A 16,249-nucleotide genomic window follows, 5' to 3' on the forward strand; every position below is an offset into this window, starting at 1 on the left:
TGTATAAGTATTATTAAATAGTTACTGTATTTATGATTAGCACTGGTGTTACGAGGTCGCCGCAACAGGTCTGGACTGTGAGAGATATATCGGTGGTCAATTCTAGCTGCTAGCAGTATCCTCACAGGCTAAATACAGTGGTGGCATTCCCATGAGCCCTACGCGGCTCCATCTTGGGGTCCGGCATCGAGCTTGACCCTTCATGAGTCTTCCATGTGACCTTGTGGTCCGTAACACTCCCCCCCAAGCCTAGCATGCGTAGGCCTTGCGTAATATATCTTAACAGACACGTCCCGACCCTGCTTGGCTTTCCGTTTTAGGAACTTGGCGTGGGGATCTGGGCGTGGTTGCTCCGCTAGTATGGGCGCCGAGGGAGAAACAGTTACCGCATCCCAACTCGCTCTATCATAGAAGGTCCAAGTGTCCGGTACAACGATAAAGATGAAATCACGCTCTAACTCTGGTGGATGGACCATGGCGCGATGATCGAGGAAGCCTGCCGCCTTGCCTGCACACGTGAACCGCATATGCCTCGCAGTATATGTCTCCGAAACTGATCGGCGGTAGACAGGCCTCGAGGCAATATCCTACGGGGAAAGGAGTCAGTGAACAACATGAGGAGAGTGATAGAAAGCGGACATGAAGGATACGACATGCGGCTGATAGGCTTGGTCACGCACGATAAGACCCGGGATGGTGTACACAACGACGTCGTCATCGGCCGAATCCTCCTCCAAGCCGCCCTGCCTCTTCCCCGAAAGGAAGCGAGAGGTACTCGAGGCATGCGATACGGGTGTGCGATTGGGCAGAGAGTTGTGGGAAGGAAGTGGAGGCATCTAGTTCCCCCTCCCATGCCTATCCGCTGTGTTGAACTCTCTTTGAGTTGCCAACCAGTGGCACCCTTTCTCATGAGATGTGCGATGGCGCCCGCGTCAATTAGCTGGGTGACAGTCGCTCATCCTGACGTGCTTCGTTCCTCCTCCTGCTCCCACATCAAGCTCTGATGCCGCAGTCGAATCTTCCTCGGGGGGCGGCGCTGAGAGCCGTCCACTCTCGGTGGTTATCACCGTTCATCCCCCTGTCGCTGCGGCTTGCGCACTGACGGAGGAGACATGTTTCTCCCGATTTGTCGATTTGTCTCAATAGCGGCAAGCCCAATAGCTCGGGGAGACGGGCCAACGTGTGAAACATTGACAGATCGTTGTCGGCTGTCATGGAGGGAAACTATCATCCGGAAAGGTCGAGGCTAATGCAGCTCGCCCAACTTAGGCATGGAGGCATCGTGTCACATTGGTACCCCGGAGCAGGCGGGCACGCCTCGAAGCAGATCGATTATCTTTCATGTGGCATCCACTTACGAACCATGTTAGTATAAGTAGTAACTAGACTATGGACCATACTGAATCACGTTATTAATAGGCTATCCAACACTGTTGGGCTGGAACGCAGCCTCCTCGCAACAACCGTACCCCTACTCTTCTGCATATCAACATACGTACTTTTTTTTTATTCACCGTGGTCGCGAAAAAGCAACGATGGTCTTAGGCGATGATGCAGGGCTTAACGCGATTTGGCCAGGCCTCGTATTCAAGGTGTTCCCCCATACTTAGCGCCTCAGCCCGCCAGCCAAGTCTCAGCTAGGTTACTGATCCGAGAGCGGCCAGCACCGACTTGTGTCACCCCGACTTGTGTCATCTCCGGATTGCCGCACGATATGCCACGCTGGCGATGGGGGGGGGAGGGGTTTCTGATGACTGGTAGCCGCTGGTGGCGCTCGTTGTGCGACACGACCAGCCTACAACGACGTGGCGGAGATGAAAGGCCACCCCCCATTCGCCAAACTCAGCCTTTATTCGGCGCTTCACGCATTCGGCGCTGTAATATGCTGACATTGAATGGGAGGTGGGACACGGATACCGCACGCTAAGGCTTACACTATTTGCTTTGTATTTGCTTTGAGCTGAACTCGCCGATCTTCCAAGGGGATGGATGCGCTGCGGCCGACCACATTACCACAATACTGGTAGTCGTCATTAGGTTCCGCGGCGCCACAACTGATTTGTTTAGCTGAATGCGTCGCCGGGGGAATGCAAGACGACCGATTTGTCCATGTCACGGCATGGCTTGGGGAAGAGGGAAGAGGGAAGAGGGAAGAGGGAAGGTTCTGGCGATAGCGTTGGGTGTGCCCGACACTTCGCCTGAGTGAGGGTGAGATTTGTCCATCTGGACATGCATCTCCGGGGCTTAAATAGTGACCGGGTGACATGCATGATGGCCGATAGGAGGATGGGCGCGTTTCAGAGGGAGTGCAACGAACCAGAGTGCAGCGATGCATTTCTGATCGGCGCAGGGAAAGACGAAAGACGAAAGACGAAAGACGGGGGGTTTGGGGCCCGACCATCTTCAGCAGTTGGAAGCACAAGCACCCCGGTACTGTATCGGGCCGGATCTGGCGTTTTGTTCCCATCAGCTAGCACTGTACACTTGGTGTTAAGTGCCTAGCCGTCGCGACAGTATCCAGTATCAAGTACTAGTGGTTTCTATTTAGTAGGATCCGCGTGTCGGCGTATGTAAGTTTCTGTCTGTTCCTGCAGCGGGACCTGCAGCGGAACCAGGTACAGAGCGCCCTACGCCTTTAGAAGCCCTTTGGCAATGGCAATGAGTCCCAACGGGTTAGGTTTGTTGGACCCCAACTAGTCCGGCAAAAGCAAGCGGCTACCTCTAGAGAACCTTCATTTAAACTCCTAAACCGAAGCCCTGGAGGCTGAGGCGTACATCTGTGTCCCGCACCAGTTATAGTAAACGCCCTCCGCCCTCACGGTAATTATATCGACACAAATTCCCCCTTCCAACCTCAAGAAACAATAGCTATATCATAATCTTTTTTCTTTTGGCCGAATCCCCTCAAAACTCCCAAAATGCTCACAGCAACCTCCGTCGTCCGACCTCAGCCGTCTTCCTCGCCGGCTGTTCGCATCCTGCCTCGGATGTCAAGTGTCTCCAAAAGGATCTCCTGGGTAAACCCCCAAAAGCCGATCGACAACGGCGAATATTCGAATTGCCAGTCGCTGCCACCTATCCTCGAGTTCATCTCAGGCGCCATGCCCTCTTCCTATCCTCCCACACCATCGTCTAGCATACAGCCCGACTCCATCTTACCTTCACCTTTTGCACCTGCTCCTCGCCCATACCCCGAAGCTAAGAAGCACTCGTCTCCCCAAGCTCCGCATTTGGCTTTGTCATTTTCCCTCCGACAGGATACTTTGCCGACCTCAGACGCGCTGAGGCCCCCTTTCAGCAATCTTCCATCTCTATCACCAGCCTCAGACCGACACCCAAACCCGTCATCAAAGCCAGACATACCCCGTCCACCTCGTTTCCCGGAGCAGCGAAAGCCTCCCCGGCCTTCTCATCAATTAAATGGAGTGTATGCGCACCCTCCACCACCACCAGCTCTGGTATCTTATCAACGGGATCGACTACCTCCTGGGCAGTTCCCACTGCCTTTGCATTCCATTTCCACTCAACACGCTATTTTACCCCCGCTCCGAGGCAGTATGACCTCAGATCTAGTGCCTCATGCTAAGGAGGGAGATTACTGTGCTCGAGCCAGATACAATGCCACTATTAATGGGCACTTTGAGAGCTCGATCTATCAGGACTCGCTGAGTTGGGTAAGTTTCGTCTATTTCGAACTTTGAATATGGGATTTCGTTGATATAGTCTAGCTTGCAACCTCGTCACGAAAGATTCTCAATTTTGCAGAGGCCTACAGCAGAATCGCCCCAGAACAGTACGGAGCATACTCTGTTCCCGAAAGACTGCCGACAGAACGAAAGGTCGACGATATGCTTAGAAACGTCGAACTCGCCAAGCGTTGGTTGGAGCAAGTGAGAGATCTGATGCAGACGGGGATCCAGACCCAGAGGCATTATGGGAGAGCGAAAATAGAGGGTCCTTGCGAGCCCGGAGATGGGATGATGCCTCGACACAGCACCATTAAGTTTAAGAAGCGGGGAAAGGTACGTTTGGTGTAGAATGGTGAAGGATGCAAAGCTTACATTTTACGCAGTTAGCTGCGACCCCAGGTAGATGCCATAGCTGTAATAGGGTCGACACACCAGAGTGGAGGCGCGGTCCGGACGGCGCCAGGACGCTTTGCAATGCCTGTGGCTTGCTTTACGCCAGGCTGGAGAGGAAACGACAGCTTGATGCGAGGCTAATTCGACCAAAATCTGAAGGACTCAGACTATGAAGTCCGCAAGCTTCGGTTATGCGGCAGCGTTATGAAGTTAGGAATAATCTCTCAGCATTGTTTTCAACAATCGCAATTACTAGGTTCCAGATGATTCGAATTCTCGATATCGGCCACTTCTCCGCTGCGATCCAACATCCCGCCCCAATGCCAGGATGTCCTGTGATGATGACGAGTAGTCGGAGCCCGTGTAAATGGCACTCGTCCATGGTCTCGTTTTGGCGTTGGCTTGCCGTAGCTTTTTGATATCAACGCCACCGCAAGTTGACTTGGGGCGCCGAGGTGGCCGAGTGGCTCGCGGGATGAATGGATGAACGGGCCGACGGGATATAGACCCCCGCTCTCCAGATCTGTTGTTGGTCGCTATGTAATCGATGGGTTTCTTCTACGAGCTGTCTCTTTTCCGAGTCTACATCGGCTTGGCTTATCAACTTGCGAGTTTGTCGAGAGTCTCCTATTCTCATCCCTACTCTTCTACTACCGAGTTGTCGAACGGAACGCGCCCCGTTCCTGTGTGCACGCCAATCACAGCACCCCATTCCGTCCTTGGGACCCAGTTGGAGAACGCGCCCCGTTACGCATTCCAAATGCCCTGAATAAGATTATCCCTAGAAATATACCCCGTTCCCTTTACTTACTACTGGGAATAAGCACCCTACTATAGCTTATATCTATCTAACTAGCTATAATAATAGCGGGCTCTTTAGATTAAGAAGGGTACCCTAAAGGTACTATAATAGTAGTTATCGGGCGGGAAATAACCTGACTGGGGTAGTTGGAAATTAGTATAGTAGAATAAAAAAGGAAATAGATAAAAGAGTTAATAATAATTAGATAGTAAAGAAGCCTATAATTCTAAGCTATATTAAATTAAGTAATTATATAGTAGTTTATTATATTTAAAAGAGTTAAGTATATAAAAAGAAAAAGAAAACAAAGAAAAAAAGTAAGTAAGTAGATAGATATAAATAGAGAAAAATAAAATAGATAATATATATATATATATATATATATATATAATAAATAATAGTATTAACAATTTATATATAATATAAAGTATTAATTATAATTTACTAGAAATATAAAATCTGCTATTAGTAGGCAGTATAAAGTAGTAGAAGAATTATTTATATAAAAAGCTATATTAAATAAGGAATAAGTAGCTATATATAATAGTTAAGTTACTATTAATATATAATATAAAAAATAAAGAAGCTATAATAATAAAGCCTAGTAAAAATATATATAAAGAATTAAAGGCTAGTAGTATATAAAGCTATATTTATCTATATAATAAAAGTAATATAATATTATAATAAGATAGCTAGTAAAGATATATAATTATATATTAAGGTATAGAATAATAATATTATAATATAATAAATAGAAGAGGGTTATTATAACTTAGTTTTTTATAAGCTTTATAAAATAGCTAGTATATTTACTTAATTACTATAATTACAATTAAAGCTTAATTTTTTACTTATAATATAATAATTTAAATACTTATTACTATAACTAGCTATTATAAAATTATTATAAAGAATATACTTATTATAGATATATTTTATAACTAAAAGAAGAATTAATTATTTTATTATAGTTAAGAAATATAAAAGAGAATATAAACTTAAATTACTATTATTATTATTATTATTTACTTTAATATTAAAAAGAAAAAGTAATAATATCTTATTAGAGGTAATATATATTAAGTTACTATTATTATTATTAAAGTAAAAGCTATTAAATAAGCTAAAGAAGAATATATAATAAGCTAGATATAACTTAAATAATATAATATTAATAATATAGAATTTAAAAGAAAATTAAATAAATTAAAAGATATAATTAATTTATATAGAGTTTTTAATATACTTATAATATATATAATAAGTAAGTAATATAAATAAGTAAGTAATATACTTTTTCTAATTTTTAATATAAAAACTAAAATAAAAATACAATATAATATTAAATTAATTAAAATTAATTACTAACCTAATAGAAATATAAATTAAAGTTAAATTTAATAAAGCTTTTATTTAAATTAAAATTATAATAATAATTATATAAAATAAAATCCAATAAAAAAATAAAAGTTAAATCTAATAATATTTCTATTATTAAAATAAATAAAAAGTTTATAGTATATTTATTAATATATAGTAATATTAAAGATATTTTTTATAATATTTATATTTATTCTAAAATACCTAGATATAATTTTTACTAATATAAAAATTATATATTAAAATAAATATATTCTAGTATAAAAGATAGAGTATATTATTTTACTATATTTAACTGCCTATTAAATTACTATATTAAAAAGAAAGAATAAAATAAAAAAATAAAAAAAAAGTTAAAGAAGATTTAAATAAAAATAGAGGTAAAAATAAAAAAAGTAAAATAAAAATCCATTTTAAAATTAATTAATACTAGCTAAAAGTATAATAAATAAATATTATAGTAATATTAACATTATTATAAAGCTATTTATATATATTTTGCAATATCTATTTTATATATATAAAGTATATAAGTATAGATATATTGCTAAGAAAGTATATAATTATATAAGAAGGTATTATAAGAATATTTTAATAGTATAGTAAACTGAGATTATAATAGCTATATAGTAAATTAAGAATATAATATAAAATTAAGAAATATTATACAGATTTTAATATCTACTACTTACTACTAATTTAATTCTATAAATTATATTACTATAGCCTAATAGTAACTATTACTACTAATATAATTTTATAATTTAAACTGTATATAGAATATAAGACTATTATAAGAAAGAGTATAATTAGTTAAATAATTAAAAGACTAAGAGGAATATAGTAAAGAGATTAAAGTAGAACTAATAGATACTATAAGTAACTAGTATCTATTATTAGTAGTTTTTTCTAACTTATACTACTAGTAGATAATTTAAGGTTAGCTAAGTTTATTAAAGGTTAGATAAGGTTAATATAATAAACTATTTTATATAAATCCACTATAAGTAAGCCTAGTAATTTAAGAAATAAAAATAAAAAGAAATTTATACTATTAATATAAAAGTAAAGCTAAGCTTATAGTTAAAGTAAGTAGAGTAAATAAAGTATTTATAGAATATTCTCTATAATTAGTTATAAGAATATATAAACTTATTATAAAAGAATAAAGTAGTATTAGCTATTATAGTAATAAGTATAAACTGAGTTATAGAGTAAGTATAATTAATAGTAGTAGTAATTAAAGTAGAGTTATTAATATTATTTAAGATTTAGTATAAAAAGATATATATTAAATTAAATTAGCTATTTAATAACTAACTGTAAATTCTTAGTTATTTTATAATACTTTATACTATAAAATAACTATTTACCTATATAATACTATAAGATAATAGAATACTATAAAATAATTAATATATAGCTAATTAAAAGAAGAAGAGAAGAAGAAGGGAAAAGAAAGAGAAAGAAGTAAAAATAAAAAGATAACTATCTCTTAGTATTCTTTCTTTTTTTCTTTCTTTCTTCTATTTTTTTTATTCTTTTTTTCTTTTTTTCTTTTCTTTTATTCTTATTATATTATATAGTAAAATCTACTTTTACTTTTATAGCTATAGTTACAGCTAAAGCTAGCTATTATTACTACTAATTATACCTAGTTAATATATTACTCTATCTATTAGGCTTTAATTTATAAAATCTATAGCTATATAATTACTAATCTTAAAAGTTATTTATAGTAAGAATATACTAATTTTAGCTAGCTTATTTATTAAGCTTTTTTTTAATATTATTAGAGGTGGAATCTTATAGAGTTAAGTTAATAGTAGCTATAAATAGTAATAGAGCTAGTAGAAATAAAAAGATAGCTACTACTACTAAAGAAGCTTATTACTTCTATTATTAAGCTACTAATTTATTATAACTTTACCTGTTAAAGATACTCTAACTTTTTAATTATTAACTAAAAGTAATATAAAGTATATTATAGCTAAGCCTATAAAATAAATAATAGCTAGACTTAAGATAGCTTTTAATTTTAAGCTAAGATTTAGATTTTTTTTACTAGGCTTTAGTAGAAGTAGTAATACTTTTAAGTAGTAGCTATTATAGTAGCTAAGGTAGTAGTAGTAATAGTAGTAATTAATAATAAGAAAAAGAAAAAGAAAAAGAATAAAAAGAAGAAAAAAAAAAAAAGAAAAAAAAAAAAGAGATAGCTACTATAACTATAGTAATAAAAGTAGTAGTAATAGCTATATACCTAAAAAATTTAAAAAATATAATAAAAACTAGAAGGCTAAAAAAAAAATAGCAGGCTTAGCTAATAGCTAGTATTTAGCTATTATAAAATTATAAATAAGATTAATAATAGAAAAAATAGCTTTAAATACTTAAAAATAATACTTATAAGTATAAAATAACTAACTAGCTATAGTATATAAATTAGATAAATTACTTTAATAGCTATAATTTATACTCTATTTATCTAGCTAGTTATATATTATAGCTTAAAAATAAGCTAAATCTTAAGCTATTAATTAAGACTTTAAATAATATCTTTTTTTATAGCTATATTATAAGTTTATAGAAAATACTATTTATTAGCTAGCTTTTTCTTATTAATTTTTATATTAAAAATACTTATAGCTAGCTCTTTAACTTTCTATAAAAAAAGATAAGTATAAATTAATATTTAAGCTATAATAAGTACTTTTTTTATTATTATATATAGATTTTATTTTTAGATATTAATAAGCTTATTTAGTAATATACCTTCTTCTTTATATTATTATAATAAAGCTAGTTTAAAGGCTTTTAAAGCTAGCTATAAATAAAGATAGTAATAAAAAGTAGTAATAATAGTAAGCTTAATAAAAAGATTTTATAAGTTCTAGCTAGCTTCTAAATATAATATCTACTTACTAACTTCTTTATACGCTTATTATAGTATTTTATTGCTATTTTAAGTATTAATAATAAAATAAACTAATTATAGCTAGCTTATTACTTTACTAATATTCTTATTAGCTTAATTTATATAAGTTAAGTTATTATAGTAAAAGTAGCTTTTTTTAATTAAGATTAAATAGTAATATTAAACTTACTTAAGTAGCTAGTAGTAATTTAAAAAGCTTAGCTATATAAGTTTAATTATATATTAATAGGCTATTTTCTTAATTTTTTATTTTATAAAAAGAAGATTACTTTAAAAATAAATAGCTAGCTAGTAGTAGTATAAAATAAAAAAAGTATATTACTTTACTTTTAAAAGTAACTTTTAATAATAAAAATAATTTAGTAGCTAATTATAAATATAATAGCTAATATTAAAATCTCTTTTAAAATAAGTTACTTTTCTAGCTATTTTATATAGTAAGTATAAAGCTAAGCTAATAAAAAAATAATTTAAGTTTAAATTTAAATTTAAGTTTAAAGCTAAGAAAATAAGATAGCTACTTTTTAATCTTTTTTACTACTATTTAAAATAACTTAATATAAACTTAATATAGCTAATTCTTTCTTTATATTAATAGCCTACTTAAAAAAAAAAGAAAATACTATAAAATCTAATTACTAGCTCTTTAAAAAAGTAATTTCTTAATAGCTAGAATAAGTAGAAATAGCTCTAAGTTTAATAGTATTTATAGTAAATTAAAAGATTTTAAAAGTTATTTTTATTACTTATTTATTTAATAAACTATCTTTTTTAAAACTTAAAAATTACTAACTTATAATTTATAAATAGTATTAATAAAAACTATAGCCTTTTTATTATTAATAATAAGATTATTCTTATTAATTAGTATTATAAATTTCTTACTTACTTTAATAACTTTAAAATTATTTCTTAAATTCTACTAGATTAAGTAAAGTAACTAATAGTTATATATATATATTATATCTAATTTTTTATAAATTACTTTTAAAGTAGCTACTAAGCTTTTTATAATAAAATCTACTTACTTAGTAACTTTATTTAATACTAGCTAAAAAGCTTAAATATATTATAAAATAGTAATTAGCTCTTTTAGATTTTTATAAAGTAAAATTAATATTATATTAATTAGAGAATTATATTATAATAATAGTAGTATATAGCTATTACTATTAATAAATAGTATATATAAATAAGAAAAACTTAAAAAGTAAATTTTAATAAAGTTAGTAATAATAAAAATAAAATTAAAAAAAAAGATAAAATTAAGAATTATAAAAATATAAAAAGTCTTATAGCTATTTTAGTAGTAGAAAGAAATAGAAAATAATACCTAACTTATTAACTTACTCTAGGGAAAATATATAGAGAGTTATTATATAGGTATCTTAACTAGTTAGCCTAAAGCTATACTAAATTATATATATAAAGTCAGATTAATTAAGGCTTATATCTTCCTAATAGGAAAGTATCTTATAAGATAGAATATTAAGTTAGTTATAGGAAAGTTTGCTAATAAGGTATTAATAGAGCCTATAGCAGCTTAATATCTAAGGGAGGTTAAAGATAGAGGTTAAATAAGAAATATAATAATAGTAAGAAGGCTTAAATAAATCTCTTAAAAATAAAAACAATTAATTAATAGACTCTCTAGTAGCTTAAGCTCTTCTAGCTTCTCTAACTTCTAGAAAGAATCTCTAATAAAAAAGGAAAAGTAATAATTTCCCTAGTAATAATATTAATCTTCTTTTTTAACCTTATTTAGATTACTCTAAAGATATCTCTACTAGTAACTAGCTAGCTTAAGTATCTCTAACTATCTATTATATTATATATATAAGCTATATAGCTACTAGCTATAGTATAATTATTAATATTTTAAAGTAGCTAATTTTTAAGTTTTTTAAGGTTTTTAACTAAACTAGCTACTATTAATATTACTTTCTTAGCTATATAATAAAAGTAAAAATAAAAGTAAAAGTAATAGTAAAAATTAGAATTAAAGTTAGAGTTAAAATTAAAATTAAAACTAAAGTTAAAGCTAAGATTATAGCTAGTATTAATATAAAAAGAAAAAAAAATACTAATAAAAAGTAAAAAAATAAAGTTAAAAAGTATAAAGCTATTAAAAGAATAATTTAGCTTTTAAAGCTATTTTATATAGCTAGCTTAGCTATAGTTATTATTATAAAAAAGAGTATTATTATAGTTTTTAATAAGTAGCTTTTTTTATAAACTTTATAATAAGCTTTATAAAATAATATTATTAAATTTTACTTATTAATATAAAAAGAGGTTATTTAGCTAGCTACTATAAAATAGATTTTTTTTATAGCTATTTTACCTATTAGTATTAATAAAAGTTTAATTTTTATTATATTAATTCTTCTAGTTAAAGCTAGTATAATAATTATAGTAGTATTTTATTAAGTATTTAAAAACTAACTTATTTATTATTAGAGGTTATAAAATAGTAAAAAAATAGAATTAATTATAGATAAAGAGATATTCTTATAAAGAATATAAAGATAAGAGATAAGATAAAAATAAGAGATAATAGTATATAAGATAGTATAATATAGTATATTAATAATAATAATATATAAAAGTTTAGAATTTACTAAAGAGTCTCTAGCTTTTTATAGACAATTTCTCAAAATTTAGCTATTATAGCTTAGATAATAAGTATACTATTAAAAAGCTTAAAAAAGCGGCTTTTTAGTAGTACTATTATTGTTATCTAATATCCAGCAGATTCTGAGTAATTCTGCTTTAAAATCAAGTTTTTACTTTGAAATTAAAGGTAGTTTAATTTAAAATTATTAAAGATATAGAGACATATTGTATACCATAAAAAAGCCTAAAAAAGCAGCCTTTTTCTAGTATAATCTTTATACCTAAAATGCTTATACTTTCTGAAGTATCTAGATTATAAGTTAAAATAATTTAAAATTAAAAATAATTCTAAATATAAGTAGAGCTAATATCTTTTTTATATAGTATAAATAGTATAATTAATACTATATTTATACTGTATTTTAGTGCTATTTATACAGTATAAATAGTACTATTAATACTGTATTATATTTATTTATAGAATTAATTAAGATTTAATTCTTAAGGTTAAAGATATATATTTATATATTTATTTAGTCTTTAATATTTACTATTATTAAAAAGCTAGCTTAAATTACTAAACCTAGCTTAATATCTAGAATTTCTAGCTTATAATAATAGTAATCTTAATTAAAATAGCTATTACTAATAGCTTTTTATAATAAGTAGCTAGCTTTAATATAAATAACTAACTTAATTATATAGTTATTAATAAATACTACCTTATTTTTATAGTAGCTTTTATTAGAGGTTATAAAATAGTAAAAAAATAAAATTAATTATAAATAAAAAGATATTCTTATAAAGAATATAGAGATAAGAGATAAGATAAGAATAAGGAATAATAGTATATAAGATAGTATAATATAGTATATTAATTATATATATAGATAAAAAAGAGAAGAAATAAACTCTAGAAGAAGCTCTTCTTTTATAGATAAATTCAGCTGGTACATATATAGATATTAGAATAAAAATAATACTATTAGAAAGCCTAGAAATTCAGCTTTAAGATAGTATTAAATATATCTTTCTATATTCCCTAATTACTAAGTAGTCTTAATTTTAAATTACAGAGAAATTAAAAGTTTATACTTATAAACTAAAACACTTAATTTCTAAGCTTGGGTAGATTAATAAGCTGAATTAGATAGATTAGTTATACAGTATAAATAGTGTTATTAGTACTGTATTTTAGTGTTATATTATAAGATTTTATCTAGAATTTTAAGCTTATATTTAAGCTTAGATTCTAGCTAATAAAAGTTATATATATATATTTATATATTTATTAGACTTTAACAAATATAAACTTATATTTTTAGTTAAATTTTAAAATATAATACTTACTTTTAAAGTAGCTTTTTTTTTTATAAATTTAGTATTTAATCTTTAAGTAATTCTTTTAAGTAGCTCTTAATTTTATAAGTTTTAATATTATCTTATAGAAGATATTACTCTAATATTTCTTTCTTTAATTAGTATTATTCTTCTTATTTTTTTAGAATAGTATATAGAATATTCCTTCTAACTTTTTAATTTTCTTTTTTTATTATCTTTTAAATTACTAGTTATTAATTTCCATAAAAAGAATAATAAGAATATTAAAGATTATAAGCTTATACTTAATTATTATATCTTTAACTTCTAACTTAAGTTTTTTATAATAGGCTGCTATATATACCTTTTTTTTCTAATTTAGGTATAAGATACTATTATAGAATTCTACTATATAACTTAATACTAATACCTTCTAAATAAGCTTTTAAAATTGTATTTTAGCTACTTATTTTTTATTAATAAAATTAAATATATCTTATAATTCTTATTTAAATACTTTATAATTAGTATAGATAGCTTTAATTTTATTCTTTCTTATATAATAAGAATTATTAAGGTAGTTTCTTATAATTAATTTAAATTACTAGAGTACTTTATCTTTAAGAAGTTCTATAATATAATAAATCTTAACTTTCTCTCTAGTAAATTATATAGAATAGTAGCTTTAAAATACTTTAACTTATATAAGAAATTCTTAAAAGCTAGTAGCTACTCTATTAAATAAATTAAATTACTTATATCTAAGAATTTCTTCTATATCTTTTTTATTTATTATAAAAGAGTCTAAATAGATAATATAATTATAGTAGAATATCTTTTAGTAAATAAAATCTCTATTAAGATAATTATTCTATATTAAAAACTAGATAACTTACTCTATTAGCTTATTAATTTTATTATCTTTTTCTAGATCTTTTTTAATAGAGATTTTAATAAGCTTATTAAGCTTAGCTTTAAGATAATTATTTTACTTTTAGAATTTATTAAGATTCTTTTTAATAATTTTATTATTAAAGTCAGATTTATTTATATTTATATTATTAATAAAGTTTTAGCTCTATATTATTAAAGTAATAAAATTCTTTTTAAATTTAAATAAGATATTTAAAGTTATAAAAGCTATCTTAACTTATTTAAGATATTACTTAAGTTAATATAGTAATATACTAAATAAGAGCTATTAATATATAATAATTAAGTTTAATCTAAGAATATAAAATAAATTTAAAATATAAGATATATAATTAATTAAATTAGAATATTAAAGTAAGTAATATAAGTTATAATCTAATAATAGTAAAATAGTAAATTTAATATAATTAAGTATATTAATAGCTAGTAAGGCTATTCTTCTATAAAAGTGCTAAATAAGTATTTATATATTAATAGTATTTATATAGGCTTATTAAATAAGAGTAAGTTTAATTTTATAGCTTATTTTAAAAAAGTAAGTTAAGTATCTAGACTTACTTATATAAGGTAAGTTTAGAATTAGTATTAGGTAAAAAAGTAAGTATATTATAATTTTACTAGTTATAACTACCTAGTTTTAATTTAAGCTATAATATAAGTAAAGAAGTTTCTTTAATATAAAAAAGATATTTTTAATTTTAAGAAAATAATAACTCTAAATATAAAGTAAAAAGAAATAGTAAATTATATTTATATTAAAGCTTTTTATAGAGATTTCTATATATTTATTAAAGAGAATAATATTAAATATAAAAATATCTAAAGTTTTAATAAGATTGGTTTTATAATTAAATATTTTTAAAATAGTATATTTATATAAACTTTTCTAGAAATTAAATAGCTAGTTCTAATTAATATATATAATATTATTTCTATAATTACAGTTAAAGTAATATTTACAGTTAGAGCTACTATTTCTTTATTTTTAATTCTTTTTAATATTATTATTCTAATTAAGTTTATTATAAATTAGCTATATCTAAATACTATAATTACTATAAATAGCAAGAGTTATATTAATAATATTCTAGCTTTTAAATAAGTAGTATACTTTAAGTAGCTAACTCAGCCTTTTAATATTAATAAGAAATAAGTTCTTTTTATAAATAGCTATAAAAGCTATTTTATATAAGAAATCTTCTATTTTTACAGTTAATATAATATTAAGCTATTTTCTATACTTCTATATCTTATATATTTTCTTTAGCTTCTTAATATAAGTTTATTTAATATCTATAAATAGTAGTATTAATATATTTTATATTAGGAAATTGCTAATAGTATAAGTAACTTTAATAAAACTAACTTTCTATTTTATCTTTAAGAAGTTTATAAATATATATTTAAAAAAGCTACAATCTTATCTATCTAGAAGAAATACAGCTTTTTTTCTTATAATCCTACTAAAGTTCTAGATTACCTAATTAATCTATTATTCTTATTAGCTATTAAGCAGGCTTATAACTTACTTTCAGGTTATATATCAGTTAGGCTATTTTTACTATTACTGCTAGATAATGCCTCCAATTACACCCCTAGTTATACCCCCAATTTTAGAATTCTAAAAACTCTAAAAACCCCCCAGTAGGTACTGTTAACTGTGTATAACTAATCTAATGCCTCTACGCTGCCTCTTTAGATACAGTGGATATAGAGATATTAGAATTATATATACCTATAGATATATAACTCAGTCTCCTCTAGTATATTATTAACCCCCTTAGTTATACAGGTCTTTAACCTTGTAACTAATACTAGTAATATCCTCAGTTATAATAATATTACTATAAGTAAGAAGATATACTATCTTAAAGCTAAGGCTGTAAGATATATAAAGCTGTATATATAAATAGGGACTGTAGTAAAATACAGCTTAATTAGTATTTAAGATACTAGACTCTATATTACTAAAGATAACTATAACAGACTAGCTATATAGGCTGATAAGTAGAGGCAAATTTCCTAGAGAGATATTAAGAATAAGAGGTATTATTTATGCTACTGAATATAAGATATTAGAGCTATAGTTAAAAGCAGTTTCTTAAACTTTAAGTAGAAATATTATAGAAGCTAGTAGGCTAAGATTAACTACTAGATTTACCTCTCTTTAAACTAGTA

At 28.0% G+C, this 16,249-nt stretch overlaps 1 protein-coding gene across 1 annotated transcript; it reads left to right on the forward strand.

Moving 5' to 3' along the window:
- Positions 1–2,987: 2,987 nt before the first annotated feature.
- BGZ61DRAFT_375823 (uncharacterized protein) lies at positions 2,988–4,255 on the forward strand (the record flags this gene model as incomplete). The annotated part of the gene is made up of 3 exons (XM_046242450.1): positions 2,988–3,674; positions 3,729–4,022; positions 4,073–4,255. The coding sequence occupies 3 exons, from the start codon at positions 2,988–2,990 to the stop codon at positions 4,253–4,255; spliced, it is 1,164 nt and encodes a 387-aa protein (XP_046093353.1).
- Positions 4,256–16,249: the final 11,994 nt, after the last annotated feature.

The sequence above is a fragment of the Ilyonectria robusta genome, assembly GCF_021365365.1.
Source record: "Ilyonectria robusta strain PMI_751 chromosome Unknown BGZ61scaffold_101, whole genome shotgun sequence".
NCBI classification, from domain to species: Eukaryota; Fungi; Ascomycota; class Sordariomycetes; order Hypocreales; family Nectriaceae; genus Ilyonectria; species Ilyonectria robusta.